This window comes from Rhinoderma darwinii, chromosome 6 (genome assembly GCF_050947455.1).
Source record: "Rhinoderma darwinii isolate aRhiDar2 chromosome 6, aRhiDar2.hap1, whole genome shotgun sequence".
Lineage (NCBI taxonomy): Eukaryota > Metazoa > Chordata > Amphibia > Anura > Rhinodermatidae > Rhinoderma > Rhinoderma darwinii.
In genome coordinates, this window is record NC_134692.1 from 12,531,030 (window position 1) to 12,548,269 (window position 17,240).

At 40.2% G+C, this 17,240-nt stretch overlaps 1 protein-coding gene across 2 annotated transcripts in view; it reads right to left on the bottom strand.

Moving 5' to 3' along the window:
• Positions 1 to 17,240, bottom strand: part of SPEG (striated muscle enriched protein kinase) — a 151,977-nt gene that overhangs the window by 108,634 nt on the left and 26,103 nt on the right. For both annotated transcript variants that reach the window (XM_075829143.1, XM_075829144.1), the window contains exons 2-5: positions 11,498 to 11,540; positions 5,998 to 6,027; positions 5,023 to 5,112; positions 1,270 to 1,582 (exon numbers count right to left, since the gene is read on the bottom strand). In XM_075829143.1, coding sequence (XP_075685258.1) covers positions 1,270 to 1,582; positions 5,023 to 5,112; positions 5,998 to 6,027; positions 11,498 to 11,540 — 476 coding nt within the window. The remainder of the gene's footprint in view (positions 1 to 1,269; positions 1,583 to 5,022; positions 5,113 to 5,997; positions 6,028 to 11,497; positions 11,541 to 17,240) is intronic.

The window sequence follows — 17,240 nt, forward strand, 5'->3', positions numbered from 1 at the left end:
CAAACGGTCATACGTAATACAGACCAGAAATAATCAAGAGCGTACAACGAGGCCATAACTGGGGCCCTGAGGCCTTCCTCTCGGTGCTGGTTTGCTCCACAATACCTAAAAATGTTTACCCCCCCACTCATGCTTCGAAGGAGAAAAGTAAGGCCCCCTTGTGCGGGCGGGGGGAGGGGAGCCCTGCATAGTTTCACACCAGCCATAAAGAGGGGAAGATTGGAGAAGGCCCATCTCTCTTAAAGGGCCCCATAGGGTCTTATGTAACTGCTTCTAGGATACATACAATCTTGATTGGCAGAATATACTATTCATATGGTATTAAAACATGAAAATGAAAAAGGATGAACAATGCAGAGGTGGAAGAGGAACAAAATAACAAAAAAACTCAGCAGGTGCGAGGGGGAACAGGTCAGCCTGGGAGTACAAAATAAATCAAAAGATGACGGAGACTGTACAGAAGCTCAGGGCGAGCGCATCAAGCTTAGTCAACATCCAATGGTTTTCTTATGGCACTATAATACTATAAGGAAAAATATATCAATGAATTACACAGACGCAATAGAAATTCTTAGTGTCTCTTCATAAAAATAAATATAATTTCTCTCTGTTATCAGCCATTTCGGGGGGTGGGCGGAGAAATGTTCTTTAATGGGATAGGAAGTCCAAAAAATGTCTACTGCTCTGGGTGTCAGTCTTCACTGTGGCCCTGGCATTCTATTCATGAATGATACAGGTTAGAATGAGCAGAGCTGTAGATCTGTAGACACAAGGGAGGAGGTAGTGCATGGCAATGGGGTAGAAAGTGATAGATAAGATAAATACACGCTCTCCCATAAAGCATGGGATTCTTATCAGTAAGCAACGCTGCATCTATGGCGGCACTCTACAGGGACCTCGCTGCAGTTTACTGCTACATATGTCATGTACACAAAGTAAATTACGGGTGTCCAAGAACAAAGAAAACGAGAAATTGATGGGGAATGACCTTATAAAAGTACCGTCCCTCAGGATGGCGGCTCACAAGAACGGATTATACATACAGAAAAGAAGAGGGCGAGATAAGAAGATTGATGACTGCGGCGATGGATGAAATGTACTAAGCTTGCTGGCTCATAAGTCCTTCAGATGAAGGTAATAAAATGAAAAATGACACAATTTAAAAAAAAAAAAATTAAAGATGGAAAAATCCAAAAAGAAAATGAGGCTCAGTGGAGGATGGTATGCAGCGGGTGATGACGCTCTTGTCGAGCAAGCGGAGTTACTTACACCCGAATGGCACATGATCTGCCCCGGTAGAGGCTGAAGGCGCTGCTATACAGGTCGCTGAACCCTGACAGGCTGACCTCTGACCCCCAGACACTGCCCGGTAGGTTGTTGCTGGATGCCGGGATGAGGGGCTCTACTCCCAGGTGTCGAGCCCCTGCCCCCTGAGTGAATCCTTGCCTTGCGTTCTTGGAGTCCCTCTCTACTACCGTCTGTTGACTGCCGGACCAGTCTGAGAACTCGTCCGTCTGTGAGAGTCCAGTCAGCGTGCTGGGAGTGGTGTGGAGGGAACTAGCCAGCAAAGTGTCCGAGTCCCCTAAAAAGGAAAGAAAAAGGAGGAGTGTATGAGATTTCAGTAACGGGGTCCTCCAGTATTATCTTAATAAATTATTATATAAAGAAAAGTTCTAGAAATTTCTAATATACTTTGTGTTTCAATTCCTCACCATTATCAAGCTCTGCTTGCCGACAATGAATCTAAAAAGGTGTATAGTTTGTTACAGTTGTATTCAGTATAGACAAGGTCAGCTAAACACATCAGCATCACAAATCTCTTTTCTGTCTGATAGTTTGCTACAATGTATCAGTGAGTTACATCCTGTACTATACTCCAGAGCTGCACCCACTATTCTGCTGGTGGAGTCACTGTGTACATACATTACATTATTTATCCTGTACTGATCCTGAGTTACATCCTGTACTATACTCCAGAGCTGCACTCACTATTCTGCTGGTGGAGTCACTGTGTACATACATTATTTATCCTGTACTGATCCTGAGTTACATCCTGTACTATACTCCAGAGCTGCACTCACTATTCTGCTGGTGGAGTCACTGTGTACATACATTACATTATTTATCCTGTACTGATCCTGAGTTACATCCTGTATTATACTCCAGAGCTGCACCCACTATTCTGCTGGTGGAGTCACTGTGTACATACATTACATTACTTATTCTGTACTGATCCTGAGTTACATCCTGTATTATACTCCAGAGCTGCACTCACTATTCTGCTGGTGGAGTCACTGTGTACATACATTACATTACATTACTTATCCCGTACTGATCCTGAGTTATATCCTGTATTATACTCCAGAGCTGCACTCACTATTCTGCTGGTGGAGTCACTGTGTACATACATTACATTACTTATCCTGTACTGATCCTGAGTTATATCCTGTATTATACTCCAGAGCTGCACTCACTATTCTGCTGGTGAAGTCACTGTGTACATACATTACATTACTTATCCTGTACTGATCCTGAGTTATATCCTGTATTATACTCCAGAGCTTCACTCCCCATTCTGCTGGTGGAGTCACTGTGTACATACATTACACTACTTATCCTTAGTTACAGCCTGTATTATACTCCAGAGCTGCAGTTACAATTCTGCTGGTTGTTATTGGAAAGTACATAATGTGGTCTGTTAAAGGTTGGAAGCGTTTTTATAATATTTACTAAACTCTCACTGGGGACAAGGGAGGATTACACATTCAGTGACTGCAATGCAGTACAGAGATGGAGGCTTCGTTCCACAGCTGCCAGAATATTCTGTTTATGTAGTCAAGATCAGTGGCGTAGCTATAGGGGTCGCAGAAGTCACAGTTGTGACCGGGCCTCAAAACCAGGGGGCGCGCAGACCCCTCCCACCCTGCACTGGGGTCTGAATTAATTTTGTGGTCAAGCTGTCTGGATTTATTTAGGAGTTGGGTATAACGTCTGAATTAATTCTGGGGTTTAGATTAATTTAGGGATCTAAAATTGTGTGAAAAATCACAGCATAAAAAAACAGAAAAAGGGCATAATAAAATGACAGAATTGCCACAGCTGCCTTATAAAATCTGTGGTACGTTCGGCATTGTGCTTTAAAGAGGATCTGTCACTAGTTTAGTAACGCCCAATCTCCCAGCTAATCTAATAGGCGCTGTCACACTGGTAATACTAGTGAAAATTGTATCCCAAAACATTTATTATTTTAAAAGTTATGAGCTTTTTTCTAAATTTGCATATGAGCATATACTAGACAAGTGGGAGGTAACAGCAGCGATTCTCCTGAGGCGGAGCCTCCTCACAGCCTCTGACGCCGTCCAATCAGCATGAAGCTGCTTCACACCGTCTGAGAGACTGAGGCTGGAGGGAGGGGGGGGATCACTTCAAATAGCCATATCTCTGGCTGTGGACCACCTAGAACAGCGTTTCTGGTGGCATATGAAAGAGGAGATTCTAATCTAAAACCAGCTGTGAAACAACCAGAGATGTCACCAGTTGAAAACACAGTCACGAATGGAAGCTGTATACTTTATGATCACACTGGTTTGCTGGGCTGGGAAGAGGAGAACTCTATGATGCTGATTGGACAGCGTCGTACAGAAAACATTACACCGCCCATAGTGAAAAGAAAGAGTCCCCTCCTATTTGGCTATTAGAGACAAATTGTCGTGGCAGGGGGTAGGGAGACGGACAAGTGAGCCCTAATCTACCCGCCACTCTGTCCCTGCCTACTTGCAACGACCCGCCCTAGGCGACGGGGTACAACTGGGCGGCGGTCCCTGCGCTCAGTAAGTGCACGACAAACACGACAAACATACAAGGAACACAAGCAAGGAAAAGGGGCCGTTGCCCACGGCAACACCGTGAGCAACCAGAGTGGTGAACGAGCCGAGTCAAGCCAGGAGTGTGCGAGGTACAAAACGAAAAGCAGAAGAGTAGTCGGTAAGCCAGGGTCGGTATGGAGCAGGATCAAAAATAGCAGGAGCTGTAGCTGGGCCAGGAACCACAAGGAAAGGAACAAAAGCAATAACAAGCACCGAGGGACAGGAAGTGCAGGCTTAAATAGACCGAGGGCGGGAGCTAGCTGAGTCTGGCCAGGTTACGATAGGCTCTCCCACTCCTAAGCCTGCCAGCCTGAATGGTGGAAGCAGGAGTCAGTCTCAGGGATGTATTCTCAGGTGCTGACTGATTAGTTCTGGGAGTTAACCCCGCTGTGCCTGGCAGATCCTTTACACAAATTAGCATATTTAGAAAAATGCTCATAACTTTGATTTCATAAGGATTTCAAAAACGTTTTTTATTTGCAGAGGCATACGGAGGTACAGTAGGGCCCCATAAACTCCTATGGAAGCAATATTGCAGCTTCGTACGACTCGAAGACGTACAGAGTCGTAACATGCATGAGCCCTTACTCATAGGATGTAGCTCTCTCTCTATGGACTGTCTACAGCATTACTTATATCCATTGGCTATTACAGGGCCCGGTAACCTAGGGGCCCATATAATCCATATGTTATACAACCCTTCAGCATTTGCGAAGTCTCTGCTGTTGTTCCGCTAGTATATAGAGAAATGGCTGAATAGACTAGAAAAGTGACAACTGCATTTGAGAGTCAGCGATGTACACAAAGAAGTTGTAACTTCCCTTCCCACATGGAGTACAATAATAAAACTGTATGCAGTAAAGCATGAGCTCCCCCTAGTGGTGTCTGCAGGCAGAAATTTTTCATCTAGATCTTTGCAGGGGTTTTAGATCTCTGTATCAGAAAAATAAAGTTTCAGTTCGCTATAATGATATATTAAGAAATTAAATCAGCACAGGATTATGGACCTAAAAATGACCGGATATTATAAAGTGGAGATTTACTTTAAGGAGGTTAATATGAAAAGCATAAGAACTGTAAGAGCTCTAGAACTCACCTCTCAATGATATTAGATGGGATTTTATCTTGAAGGATCTGCTGGCATTTTAGGTCTTACCTGAGGGTGTTCCCAGGGGTGTGTTATTTGGGGCTCGTATTGTGCGCTGCAGCTGGGGTCCTCCTGTGTCCTCCTCTCCCGGCTCAGAGTCTGTGTCAAGAATAAATATTCTAATCAGTAATGGATAAAGGACACTTTGTATTCTCTTACCGCTCACCTCCATCATTCTCTTCAGTTAAGTGTCTCCATCGTGTTGCACTGCTCCACGTCTTATATATCACATACCCACAGAGCAGATCATTTGCATATAGTGCTTACATTTTTATTTGCTGGTTCAATTTATTCACAAAATACACCCAAAACTCACAGCGCAACTTCTATGTGACATTTTTCCATTTAAAAACAAATCTATAGGTTCGCGAAATATCCGTCATTGTTATAATGCGCACGACCTTAACATTTCACAATGGTTCTCCGGTGGTCTTTAATATTTGGAAAAATCTGATTAATAATGCAGATGAGGATTGACATGATGTGGCGGCCGATTTTCCTTTTCTTCGCTTCCAGCACAGTGACAAATCTTGTCTGACAGTGTGGTTACTAGGGATAAACTGCCTAGCAACTAAAAAGTATTTTCAATGGCGTTGTCAAGCATGCCACATCCCTAGCAACCAGTCTGTCTCAGATTAATCAGATCTCCAGCTCAAGGCCAAAGAAGCATGGAGCGGAGGGCAGGGAAAAGAGGCTTGGTGGTGTTGTCCATGCACACAGCGATGCCACACGTACAGATCCCACAAAGTCACTATGGGTCCATATTCTCTCTATGGTGTCTGTGGGGCAGACTATTCTCCCCTAGAAGCAATGCAGCCGTCTGCGTGAGCCTTTACTGGTCAGAGCTCAAAACCCAGATAAGACTGCAACTATATCACTAGATCACTGTATATAGAATTGCTAATGGATTTCATAATTTGCAACAGACAAGACATATGGAGTAATGGTTATTATTATGCGGAGTTGGGAGTATTTCTTTCTTACCATAGCTGTGTTTCCTGCAGGAGCGGAATACTTCGCTTCCATAGGGGCAGCGAGGGAAAAAGATATATCACAAACTGTTAGTAATAGCCCAAGTAGTTCAAGCATGCAATGACATTCAGGCAAGCTGCACTTTCACCTGTCAACACTAGAGGCCGCTGTAACACAACTGCTGTAAGCAGGACCCAGGTGAGAAGCAATTTATTGCTTTGTGAGTTCGTCACATTGTAGTTCCCAGTGATGACCTCTAGAGGTCCCCAGCAAATGATACAGTTTTGCAAAATCACAATATTTGTCCCATTTAAAAAAAATACATGAAAAAATTAAAAGCATGCGCATGTTATTACAAGTCATATTGAACATTATGGGCATCTTCCAGCAGCTGCATCTTTATTTAGTCTTACAATATAATAGATGAATTTCGTTTCAATAAAAGGTTGATTCATTTATGCTAACAAGTTGGTATGAAGGGGGAGGAGGAGGGCGGTAAAAATAAAAGACCCCTCTCCTTGTGCTGGCATACAATATATTCCAATCCATGTTCTCTCTGGTCTTCCTTCCTTAAGAATGGGGGCATATCTCAGGTTCATACTGGCTATTGGTAGGGAGATTGGGCCACCCTGAGATGGGGGTCCCCTCTGTAGGGACCCCATAGAAGCCACAAGGGCTGCCTCTCTCGTACTTGGCCTTTCAAATACAGAGAAGGGATTGTAATTGGCTTTGGTAAATTGGATAGAGAAGAAGCATTGGATACAAAATAAATAAAATAGCTTTTCTGCTGCGAATAGGATTCAATGAATCCAGAAAATTAGTATAAAGAACACGGAGCCTCTTGTGCCTGGAACATCGGCTTTTCTGAGAACTATTAGAGATAAGGAGGGTCTGAACTCTACACTGAGCAGCACTGCAGGGGAAAGCTACACGTGAAGTTCCCAGAATTATCAATCATTTTTGGAACATACGTGCAGAATGATAATACAATGATTGCGTTACAGTGTACAGGAAACGATCATAGATCACGTATCGAGCCCGAAACCTTCCAAAAAGTCACCTACACTGCTCAGAGGTCTATGACGGGTCTATTGCTGGAATATTTTGGAAGAAAACCTGTCACTCCAAAAATTCTTTGTTTTTGAAAAACGGGCGTTTTGGTCCGTTTATCCCGGCCGTTTTGCATCCATTCAGGGCCGTGTTGCCGTTTTTAACGGCCGATTTTTGACCCCTTTGGCATCTGTTTTTTTCCCTGTCCGTTTTAAAATTGGATGAATTTCATTAAAATTTGTTGCCACACACAGCCCTCTGTAGATAATGCCACAGCCCCCGGTAGGTAATGCCACCCAGCCCCCTGTATGTACTACCACCCAGACCCCTGTAGGTAATGCCACCCAGCCGCCTGCATGTAATGCCACACAGTCCCCTGTAGATTGCACCCCGCCCTCCCCCCTTCCAGGAGAAGTCAATGACTTCAATGTCCATATATGGACAGTGTAGTCACTCACTTCTCCTGTAGCGGAATCCCCAATCCGAATCCCCAATCCCCGGCCAGGGATTGGGGATTCCGACGCCTACAGCGAGCAAAAAAAGACCCTCCTCCTCACATGCACACAGAGTTTTTTGCAGGAGGAAAATTCTGCCTCAAAATTCCGTTTGGGATTTTGAGGCAGATTTTAACCTTCCTGCACGCCATTTGCCGCGTTTTTCGCTCACGCCCATTGAGTGCTACGGGCAAAAAACTCAGTGAAATACGCTTTCTCTGCCTCCCATTGATGTCAATGCGAGATCAGAGGCGTAACCGCGCGAAGATAGGGCATGTCCCTTCTTTCTCCCGTGAGGCGGTTTTATCACTCGCGGGAGAAAACCGCCTCCGCCTCCCATTGAAATCAATGGGAGGCATTTTCGGCCGGTTTTTGACAAGTTTTGCGGAGCGGTTTCCGCGACAAAAAACTTGTCAAACTACTCTGTGTGAACAGGGCCTAAGGATTGAAAATAGAATAAAAAAGATATAAATTAAAAAATAAACTGAGGTATAACTATGTTTATTTTTTTATTTATATATATATATTTTATTTATATTTTTTTATTCTATTTTTTCCATGCAGCAGTAAAAGTATTTTCTGTTACAGTGTACAACTTTTTCCAATGTATGTTGCTCATATTAGTTTCCTATGTATAATGAGATATGATTTGCAATATCTAACACATATGAGTAGTTTTGTTTCATTTTTTGATCATATATAATGCAGTATGTAGAACATTTGTTTATATTGATATGATGATTTTCATATTAGCTAAAATTTCAATTTTTGATGGTGATGACATGAATATTGTTATTGGTTGTCAATAGAAAAAACTTCTTTATTAATTTTACAGACTGTTTGAAAAAGGTCTTTTTATTTTGACCGAAACGTCACATTGTCTAAGTCCGTGGATTGCAAATAAAATTATTTTTCAAAAACAAAGAAATTTTGGAGTGCCAGGTTTTCTTCCAAAATACTACAGAGTTGAACCCTACCTGAGCACCCTTCTATAATTATTGCTGGAATATGTGGCCTGTGACGGCGCCAAAGAGGCCACATGGAAATTCTAGATGGGCATTCGCAGAGGCGTAGCATGATGCTCCTGGGATCTGGCTCCCAAACGGGGTGTTATTATTCACTTGTCAAAGGGGAGTGTCCCTACACCGTCAGCACTGATTGGACATTGTCAGACTGTAGGGACACACCCCTAACTGGTAAGACCTGGCTGTCAATTTATTCATACATTTCTAAGAGGAATAACAGAGGAACGGCACTACACGAAGCATAAAAAAATACCCCAGAATTGTTATATTAGTGGAAATACAAGTGTTTATTAAAACTGGGATGTCAGTCTGCTTTAGAGTGTGTGTATATCAAAGATAACTATATTAGATTGTAAGGCCACTGCACAAATGGACTGATGGGAATGACACAATATGTGTTCGGTGCTGTGGCATATGTGTGGTCTGCTTTGGACAGTCCCTTTTTGTAACAAAGGTCCCCAAAAGTAAACTAATGGCAGGATGTCCCACTACTGGGAACATCAGTGATCTGCGGTAATCTGTGGGGGTAGTAGAGAGCAAGTGTCCAATTCCCCTGCAGCGCCGCCACAGGTGTAATGGAGTATTACACAGTTCGCATTTAAATCAATGGGCTGTCTGTGTAATGCACGTACATGCTGGGTCCTCCAGGGAGGAGTAGCTGCTCTCCACTAATTGATTGAGGTACTGAATTGGAAATCACCCCCCCCCCCTCCATTAACTCAGAATGCCCTCATAGGGTTTTTAAATTGGGATTTCTAAAGCAGACAACCAGATTATACTACAGACGTATACTATGAATGAGTCAGCCATGATTTTTCCTGGGCTTGTGTTATATATTGTATGTCCCGCATTAACCCCCGATGACTATTCTGTATGCGCAGCTATAGATAACGTCCAGATCATTTCCCATTTTGGATAATGTCCCAAACATGTTATTTCTGATGAGAGTATGAAGATAAGATAGGAGACTCGTTGTACTCCGTCAGGCAGAGGTTACCATGGTGATTCCCGGACTTATTTTGGATGCCAATATTTTAATTAATTTTTATTTTGTATGAAACGGTCCCCAAACCCAATTTGAGGAGAACAAGGAGTAGAAAATTAATGAAAAATGTAATAGAAAATATATTCTGAATGATGACCTGAATATGAAAAAGACGATATCTAAATGCAAATTATTATCTTAACATTCACAAATATATTGTTTTTTCTTTATAGTTACTATATTATGGTCGGGCCATTATGGCGTGTCTTACACGTAGATTTGAAACATTTTGACTTATTCTAGTTAAGAAACCTAGCCTACTGTTCTCATAACTTTTGGGAGCGCCGAGAAAGGGTCGCTAATTATACCGCCAAAATGTTGTACTTAATTACTTGCGATATTTTAGTGGTGCCGTTTACTCCAAAACCTGGCGTCAACTGCTTAATAAATGTGGCCGGTTACGTTAAAATTCAGTACCGGAACAATAATTTTGGAAAAGACTGCAGCGAGGAGCTGTTTTGTATACGTGACCTCATCCATAGGGATCGGATATGCTCAAAAGACCTGCCATTAATGGAGAGGGATGGGGGGCTGTGAGACAAATGGGACCCGGTACAGAACTTCTCCTGTCACTAGGAATTTACAAAAGTTCTGTATTGCCGGCTCTGATGGAATGGCCCAGGCTCCCTGACCCCCACTTATAGTCTCTGCGACATGATGCATGAAGGAGTTCCCCTTTAAGTAAACACACTGCATGCTGAAACGCATAGATGAATTTTTATATAGTCGGTTTCAGAGTTAATGCCATAGGGGTTGCTCGTAAGCAGCTCTGCTACATTAGGGGACAGCAGTACCATAAATATAACTTGGGACTCTGCCCTGGTACAGAATTTGGGTTGGATCCCAAAAGTCATTATTAGGAAGCAGTTGCATGTAAGTGGGTTTGAGATAATCACTTATATCATAAAGTGAAGGACTACAGAATTGCTGAAAGATCGTATTTTGCCTAAATATAATGGAGGTGGCAATTCAGAAACCACCTATTTTTTGGACCTTGTGGATCCTCACTTATGTCCTATAAACACTTCGGAAGATACCTAAAGGTGGGATCTCCATTTCGGCACCCTGATCTGTGGCCAAAGTTCTCATTTCTTGGTGCTCAGTAGGTCGTATGTTTTGTGGCAGCCGGAGATTAGTAAACATGTCTGACAGTATAGTCATAAAAGTTTGTGCACCCCTTTATAGGGGGAGATAATAAGCCCCTATCACTCATACATAATGTTATACAGTGTTCTCCAACCTATAGCGTGGCCTACAGCTCTCGGAGCATGCTGGGAGTTGTAATATTGCAACAGCTGGGGAATCACAGGTTGGAGATTATTGGCATTCAAGATTTTCCAACATTAAAAAAGGAGTTTCCCGGGACTTTGATATTGACCACCGATCAACTGATTAAAGGGGCGATGGCACTCTGGTGAGCGTTTCAGCTTCTTCATTGCTTGATAGACACAGCGCCATACATTTGGTATATTGGCTGCGCCTGGTACTGCAGCTCATTACCGTTCAAGTAAATAAAAGTGAGCTGCAGTACCAGGCACAGCCACTATCGAATGTCCGGAGCTGTGCCTGGAAAGAAATGAAGAGCGCAGTGATCAGAGAGATGTGACCCTTCAATCAGCTGATCAGTGGGGATAATGGGAATCAGACTACCACCGATCTGATATTAATGACCTATCCTAAGAATAGGTCAACATCAAAAGACCAGGAAAACCCCTTTAACTAGCGTTCATCTGACATAATGGGTGAAACCCTATATTATATATATATATTTGTGAATGTTATAGTTAATGCCTGTTTTGCATGAACCAACTCAACCAACACGATAAACTGAAATTGTACGATTGTGGGACTAGACGATGGGGTGAAAGCCACGATGTGATGATGTTTAAGCAACGCACCATGAGTAAATCGTCCGAAGACCCTCCGGGAGTGTCCTGATTTCTACAGAGGAGAAAGAGAAGCAATTGAATTAACGTCTAGGACAGTACAGTGGATTGAACGCGCCGGAAAACCTTTTATTGACCCCGGCTGGATTCTCGTTCATAACCTACAGGTTGATCAGAGATTTACATTGAAATCAGATAATAATGACTTCGGTAGGAATTTTTTGTTTGTTGTCATGGCAACGGCCGCTGACCCTGTCACGATCACTAAAGGTCTATACAGTGAGGTACAATAATGTGGAAAAACAAGGAGAAGTAATGATTCCCTCCCCCCTCCCATTACGCAGTGGAGGGAGCAATAATCTGCAAGCAGTCCCATTACTGGCGTGTTAGTGATGGGTTTCCACGGTGCTTGTTGTTAGCGGATCGGAGTGTTAATAGGAGGACGCTGGGTGGATCTCCAGGAGGACATGATCCCTGCAATGAATGACCAACGGGAGGTTGATCTATGCATGGACGTTGCTCAAAGGCTGCAATGACAATACAAAATTCTGTGTGGACCAAAAATAATATTTTTACCACGCTCTAAAATTCCAATAGTCCAGCAACCATGGGACCAGTGTGATGTCGGACTATTGGAAGTTATAGGCTAGCATTCACTTAGGTAAAAAAAAAAAAATATTCCAATTCTTTTATCAACCCATCATTGGTTTGGGCTCTTCCACCCCTAATAATAAAGCTGTAAAATATTCCCACTCATGAGCATAACCCCTTCAGAGAGTTTTCGTCCAAAACGACCAGAAACTTTTTAGTAATTTTGCGCACGTGGTGGTTTGATGGCCCCAAATATTTGTATGTTTTGGCGTACCGAAATAAAATTAGCGTCAATATTGCGTCAGCATTTTCTTTTTTTTTTTTTACCTTTAATAGCGGCAACAAATATGAAAAGATACACTTTTTTTTATGTATAGTTTTTTGTTTTATATTTGCACATTGCCACTAAAATAGAGTACCCATTTATTTTCGGTCTTTTTGATATATAATCTGTATAGTCTCGGGGTGATTGGGGTGGCAACAGTTTGGATCGGCATGTTTTTGTTTATATTTCACTTAATTTTTAAATAATATATATATAATTATTTTTTTTTTACTTCTTTTTGTACATTTGTCCCCTTATGATATTCTTTTTAAAAAAAAAAAAATATTATTATGCAGTCCATCCATCCATTGGAGTCCCAGTTACAAGGGAAAACAGCCCACTGGGGCGACAGCAGAGCGGATATGGGTTTGCTAAGACGCAGCAGCCCTGTCATGCCGGGGGACATTGCCATTATCTCTTCACTACACAGCAGTCATTGAAAACCGAACTGGTTCCTGCTAGATTGCAGGAACAGGGGCTTTAAACCTGTGCCGTACATTTACGATAGCGCGAGTGACCACACGCTGTACATTTACAGGTTAATGTGGTGCTGAACACCTGTGGTGAGTAACAGGTTAATTTACATAAAATTGTAAAACACCTTTTAAGGAGTTTAGCTGGAAATATTGTCGGTGGAAATATTGAGGTGAGGATTAATACGTCGCCACATAGGAGATGTGACGTCATTTATAGTGAGACACTCAGCCGATCAAAAACGGGCTGTTCACATGGGAACCAACCGCTAGCCCCCCCTCCTATTCATGGGGCGGAAGGAAAGACTCTGGGTCCACACAGTAGTTATTAATAAACACATTAATACAGAAAAGTTTTTTTTCCAAATCCACTGCTTCCCCTCTCAGAGTCATAAAATTCTGTCTGCCTGCAGTCACCACTAGGGGGAGCTCTCTATATATTGTTTTACTATGGAGATCAATGGGAGCTATATAAATCTATATTTAATGAGCTCCCCTTAGTGGTGACTGGAGGCAGCCAGATTTTTATCATCTCAAGCTCTGAAATAGAAAAATGGAGCTCCGAATATATTTCTTTAAAAATATATAATAGCGTTCATTAGCACAGAATTTGTACCTATTTAGATTTAACAAAAATATTAAACATTATGAATACTTTAAGAATAATTTAATAGCATTCGATACTGAAATGCTAAATTTTGCTAAAGTTTATTATTATTAATAATCATCAATATTCCCCTGCATCTGGAAAGGAAGGAGTTAATTTATTGGAGCCATTACTATGTCCACACGTGTTGGATTTGCAGTGCGAGCGCCTCATGAATCAACAGAGAAAAGAATGGGCTGTGATGTAACTGCTCGATGACCCAGGTCTGTCTGATCCGAGCTGGCAGCCGGCCCGTCTTCTGCATCGAGCAAACAAATCAAATGATTACCTGCCACCTATTATATCAGCCTCCCATTTATACATCACAGTGTCGTTTCCCATCACTCTGCAGTCTCCCTGTCACCCCCGAGTCTACCTGAGATGAAGACATGGAATCCGTTATCCTCAAATATAGACATTTACTACATCACATTCCGGATTATCCCATGTGCAGAATATAATAACTCATAGTATATATAATATTCACCATCTATTAGATCACAATTTACAAATTTCACTCTCAAATATAACCCCAGTATTATAGTATTTATATTCTTGTATATAGGGGGCAGTATTATAGTAGTTATATTCTTGTATATAGGAGCAGTATTATAGTAGTTATATTCTTGTACATAGGGGGCAGTATTATAGTAATTATATTCTTGTATATAGGAGGCAGTATTATAGTAGTTATATTCTTGTACATAGGGGGCAGTATTATAGTAGTTATATTCTTGTATATAGGAGGCAGTATTATAGTAGTTATATTCTTGTACATAGGGGGCAGTATTATAGTAGTTATATTCTTGTATATAGGGGGCAGTATTATAGTAGTTATATTCTTGTATATAGGAGCAGTATTATAGTAGTTATATTCTTGTATATAGGGAGCAGTATTATAGTAGTTATATTCTTGTATATAGGAGCAGTATTATAGTAGTTATATTCTTGTACATAGGGGGCAGTATTATAGTAATTATATTCTTGTATATAGGAGGCAGTATTATAGTAGTTATATTCTTGTACATAGGGGGCAGTATTATAGTAGTTATATTCTTATATATAGGGAGCAGTATTATAGTAGTTATATTCTTGTATATAGGGGGCAGTATTATAGTAGTTATATTCTTGTATATAGGAGGCAGTATTATAGTAGTTATATTCTTGTATATAGGAGCAGTATTATAGTAGTTATATTCTTGTACATAGGGGGCAGTATTATAGTAGTTATATTCTTGTACATAGGTGGCAGTATTATAGTAGTTATATTCTTGTATATAGGGAGCAGTATTATAGTAGTTATATTCTTGTATATAGGGGGCAGTATTATAGTAGTTATATTCTTGTATATAGGGGCAGTATTATAGTATTTATATTCTTGTATATAGGGAGCAGTATTATAGTAGTTATATTCTTGTATATAGGAGCAGTATTATAGTAGTTATATTCTTGTACATAGGGGGCAGTATTATAGTAATTATATTCTTGTATATAGGAGGCAGTATTATAGTAGTTATATTCTTGTACATAGGGGGCAGTATTATAGTAGTTATATTCTTGTATATAGGGGGCAGTATTATAGTAGTTATATTCTTGTATATAGGAGCAGTATTATAGCAGTTATATTCTTGTATATAGGGGGCAGTATTATAGTAGTTATATTCTTGTATATAGGAGAGGTATTGTAGTAGTTATATTCTTGTATATAGGGGCAGTATTATAGTAGTTATATTCTTGTATATAGGAGCAGTATTCTAGTAGTTATATTCTTGTACATAGGGGGCAGTATTATAGTAGTTATATTCTTGTATATAGGGGGCAGTATTATAGTATTTATATTCTTGTATATAGGGGGCAGTATTATAGTAGTTATATTCTTGTATATAGGGGCAGTATTATAGTAGTTATATTCTTGTATATAGAGGCAGTATTATAGTAGTTCTATTCTTGTATATAGGGGCAGTATTATAGTAGTTATATTCTTGTACATAGGGGCAGTATTATAGTAGTTATATTCTTGTACATAGGGGCAGTATTATAGTAGTTATATTCTTGTATATAGGGGCAGTATTATAGTAGTTATATTCTTGTATATAGGGGGCAGTATTATAGTAGTTACATTCTTGTATATAGGGGGCAGTATTATAGTAGTTACATTCTTGTATATAGGGGGCAGTATTATAGTACTTATATTCTTGTATATTGGGGCTCTATTATAGTAGTTAGATTCTTGTACATAGAGGGCAGTATTATAGTAATTATATTATTGTATATTGGGACTCTATTATAGTAGTTATATTCTTGAACATAGAGGGCAGTATTATAGTAATTATATTCTTGTATATAGGGGGCAGTATTATAGTAGTTATATTCTTGTATATAGGGGGCAGTATTATAGTAGTTATATTCTTGTACATAGAGGGCAGTATTATAGTAGTTATATTCTTGTATATAAGGACAGTATTATAGTAGTTATATTCTTGTATATAGGAGCAGTATTATAGTAGTTATATTCTTGTATATAGGGGCAGTAGTATAGTAGTTATATTCTTGTATATAGGGGCAGTATTATAGTAATTATATTCTTGTATATAGGGGGCAGTATTATAGTAGTTATATTCTTGTATATAGGGGCAGTATTATAGTCGTTATATTCTTGTATATAGGGGGCAGTATTATAGTAGTTATATTCTTGTATATAGGGAGCAGTATTATAGTAGTTATATTCATGTATATAGGGGCAGAATTATAGTAGTTTTATTCTTGTATATAGAGGCAGTATTATAGTTGTTATATTCTTGTATATAGGGGCAGTATTATAGTAGTTATATTCTTGTATATAGGGGGCAGTATTATAGTAGTTATATTCTTGTATATATCGGTCAGTATTATAGTAGTTACATTCTTGTATATAGGGGGCAGTATTATAGTAGTTATATTCTTGTATATTGGGGCTCTATTATAGTAATTATATTCTTGTATATAGGGGGCAGTATTATAGTAGTTATATTCTTGTATATAGAGGCAGTATTATAGTTGTTATATTCTTGTATATAGGAGCAGTATTATAGTTGTTATATTCTTGTATATAGGGAGCAGTATTATAGTAGTTATATTCATGTATATAGGGGCAGAATTATAGTAGTTATATTCTTGTATATAGAGGCAGTATTATAGTTGTTATATTCTTGTATATAGGGGCAGTATTATAGTAGTTATATTCTTGTATATATCGGTCAGTATTATAGTAGTTACATTCTTGTATATAGGGGGCTCTATTATAGTAGTTATATTCTTGTACATAGAGGGCAGTATTATAGTAATTATATTCTTGTATATAGGGGGCAGTATTATAGTAGTTATATTCTTGTATATAGGGGGCAGTATTAGGGCGGGTTCACACATGGCGGAATTTCACTTAAATTCCGCTGCGGACACTCCGCAGCGTTAATCCGCAGCGGAGCCGTTTCTCCATTGACTTTCACTTTAATTTAGCAGTGTTCGTTTACACGATGCGTACAATTCCGCTGCGGAGCATAGGCTGCGGAGCGGAATTTGGTGTCCGCAGCATGCTCTGTCTGTTGCGGAGCAGTGGCGGACTCATGGCGGAATTTCTCCATTGACTTCAATGGAGATTCAAAGTTCCGCAATGAAGTCCGCAGCTGTCATGCACATGTCATGTGTGCTGCGGATGCGTCTTGCTTTTTTAACTTGACATTT